This window comes from Labeo rohita, unplaced genomic scaffold, assembly GCF_022985175.1.
Source record: "Labeo rohita strain BAU-BD-2019 unplaced genomic scaffold, IGBB_LRoh.1.0 scaffold_332, whole genome shotgun sequence".
Lineage (NCBI taxonomy): Eukaryota > Metazoa > Chordata > Actinopteri > Cypriniformes > Cyprinidae > Labeo > Labeo rohita.
In genome coordinates, this window is record NW_026129250.1 from 36799 (window position 1) to 40038 (window position 3240).

At 34.9% G+C, this 3240-nt stretch overlaps 1 protein-coding gene across 1 annotated transcript; it reads left to right on the forward strand.

Moving 5' to 3' along the window:
* The first annotated feature begins 258 nt into the window (after window positions 1-258).
* On the forward strand, window positions 259-1934 carry LOC127160347 (membrane-spanning 4-domains subfamily A member 4A). Its single transcript, XM_051102993.1, has 4 exons — window positions 259-403; window positions 786-905; window positions 1359-1433; window positions 1562-1934. Exons 1-4 carry the CDS (start codon window positions 272-274, stop codon window positions 1628-1630), a joined length of 396 nt encoding a protein of 131 aa, XP_050958950.1. The 5' UTR covers window positions 259-271; the 3' UTR covers window positions 1631-1934.
* Window positions 1935-3240: the final 1306 nt, after the last annotated feature.

Here is a 3240-nt window from a genome sequence, read left to right on the forward strand (position 1 = left end):
ACTTAAAACTAATATATATATATATAATATATATATATATATATATATATATATATATATATATATGTTTGTGTATATTTAAATGTATTTCAGTTGTATCACTTAATAATCCACATAGGGCACTGGTGTTTGGCCCCTGATAAGTATTTTATTAATATATGTCAAGTAGTTTATTTTTATCACACCCCATATACTTTTATATCTACTTTAACACAGCATGTTAAATAACTGTATGCTGGTTTTCTGTCTGTAGGTGAACGGTTCACTTGTAATGAACATTTTCAGTGCTTTAACTGCAGGCATTGCCCTTTTTTTTACTTCACTGGATTTGGCTATAGGGCCGCTGTACACTTACCGTTACTGCAATGATTATCAATGTTATGATACGGGAAAAAAGTATGAGGTATGTCATCAACTGTTCTATTCATTTTTATATTTACAAAAAGATCACTGTGTGGTTAGTAAACTTGTCAAAACTCAAACCTTAATCTGTACTAATCTGTCCAGTCTTTTTCCCAACAAGTAGTTTATAGATCTCTTACTATTACTTTGCATGAAAATACAAAAAAATAGTATACAATGCATGAAAATATTGACATTATACATTAATTGTACATACATTAATTGAGTTTAATTAAACTCAGTCCAGTTTGATCAATAAATATATTACCGTATGAACTTTAAGAATAATAGATCATTGACTGCTGAGCAGCCAGTGTACCAGTTTAAATACTAATTATCAATTATTTTCTTATTATTTATGATAATGTTGATTTTTCTCTCAGACTCTCTTCAAGGGAATCAGAGGTGTATTGCTGTTATTCACCTTACTTCAGTTTATCATCTCCATCTGTTTGTCAGCATTTGCTTGTAAAGTCTCATGTTGCTGTTGTCCTCCTCCTCAGGTGAGTAATGCATCAAGTAAAGGGTTCCCAAGCTTTTTTGTTAGCTGAACCCCTCAGATATGTATATACATAATAGATATATATACACACTTGGGTTCACACTTTACAAAAACCAACAAACACTACAAGATACAATACAAAAACTTGTCTTACGTTCTACAGTAGTTAATATTACAACTGTAGCTTTTAACATATAATTCTGTCCACCAAAATGTTGGAAATTATGTGAATGTATGAATTATGTGAAATTATTTTCATAAATCCAGATGAAAGCATGTTTCCACACCAGGACAAGTGTAGATAATGATTTCTGTCTTTTGCTTTTTTTCAAATGCATTTAAAGTACAATGAGATCTAAACACCTGTAATACTGGAACTGTCTGCCAGTTTTATTGCATTTATACCATCTGACAGCAAGAAGGCATAAAACATTATATGTGCATTTTTCCAAAGATGCTGTTTGTTCCACATACTTTAACTACACAGCCCTCTGATATCAGGCCCAATCAAGAGCTTAACAGCTCAGGGGTAAGAGAGGCTTTAAAATTATTTGGCTTTAATGTTCAGTGTCTATGTACTGGATTTGTGTAAAGCACTCAAACATGGGTGCAATTGCTTAATAAGCAAGGAAGCTGACTGTATTTTTTTTCTTGCAGATACCTGTGGCCAACAGCTCTTCCATGAAACACAATTATGAAGAACCTACATACAGTAATTGTGAATAAATATTAATTATTAAAAAAAAAAGGTGGGCAAAGTTTGGTCCTGCAGGTGTGTGTGATGCTTTTGTGGGTTTCCCAATTATTTCCTGTCCATTATCTTTAATGTCCTTTCATCATTTTATCAGATAATAATTAACATTTTTTAGGTCACATATTTGTAAACAAAAACTATTCACGACTAGATGCTATTTCATGATTTTCTTTTTAGTGAAGTCAAGAACGTTGCATAATCATCAGTGAAACTGTATACATTGTTTTGGATATCTATAATTGATTCATACCATATAATCTGTAAGAATAAATTTCTTATCCATGTCTTGATTAAAAGGGAAAAATTGTGTTTCTTAAACAATGGTGATGGAACTGTGTCATTCATTCTTCAACCCTTTTTGCTTCAACAATAGTAAACAAATATAAACATAGATATAAGACAGGATTATGTTTGACGTCACCCAGATCAGCGTGGGGGTGGGCTGGGGGGATACAAAGATGTACAAGGGGTCACCAAGCTTACTCTATTTTGGGGGTTACAAACAGGGATGAAACGGTTACAGTTTGACCAATCAAGACTTCAGACTACAGTTTAATATACTGTATTATCATTAAAACCGTATTTGTTTACCACGATTTGAAAAAATCACATAAATACTGTCCAACCGACTGTTTTCAGAAAAATATCTATATTATTTTCGTTTTATCTTGCGTTATTCTGCCTAATAAAAGTTTATTAAGGGAGCTGCTGTGTTTACAGAGGTTACTGGGGAAACATCGCTCTGTACCTTATGTGCCACCTGCTGTCAGACAGTGGATTTATATTTTCTTTCAGCCTATCTCTTATCCCATTGTTGTTCAAACCAACACAAAAAGAAGGGTGAAATTTTTATGCACAGTTGTAAATTATAACCGGTTGACAGAAAATAATGTGCATTCTAAAATTCAGATGTAATAGACCTACCTATAATCATTCATCATTATGACTCATCTCTTTCCTTTAAAATTATTTTAAGTCTGAAAGGTAAGGTTTTTTAATATGTCATACATGAGCAATATCACACTCATAGACTTGAGATGTATATCAGCACGGCTGTGATTCGGCCATAGGCACGAGGCCGCAGTTAATCACAGTGTGCCGATATACAGCCATATCTCAAGTCTACGAGTGACGATTGACGTAACGTCGTAGAGAACGACTGAAGGGGAACGTCTCGTATAACTGTAACCCTTATAACTGTAACCCTCGTTCCCTGAAGGAGGGAACAGAGACATTACGTCCCTCTTGCCACAACCCTGGACTGCGCTAAAGATGCTGGTGTTTCGGCTCCTCAGCAAAAACCTGAGTGAGTGGATGCACGCCGCCATCTTATATACCCCTATGTACGGGGGTGTGGCGTGGCATGCAAATTCCACTCGCCATTTCTCATTGGCCTTTTCTTCTAAAGATCGGAGGTGATAGGCTCCCAAGGGAGACCCCAAATATGTCAGTATTGACGTAACGTCTCCATTCCCTCCTTCAGGGAACGAGGGTTACAGTTGTAACCGAGACGTTTTCAGGTCGTCGAAAAGACATCTATAAAAAGACATCCAAATTACGTCTAAATGTGGTTGTAAAGTGA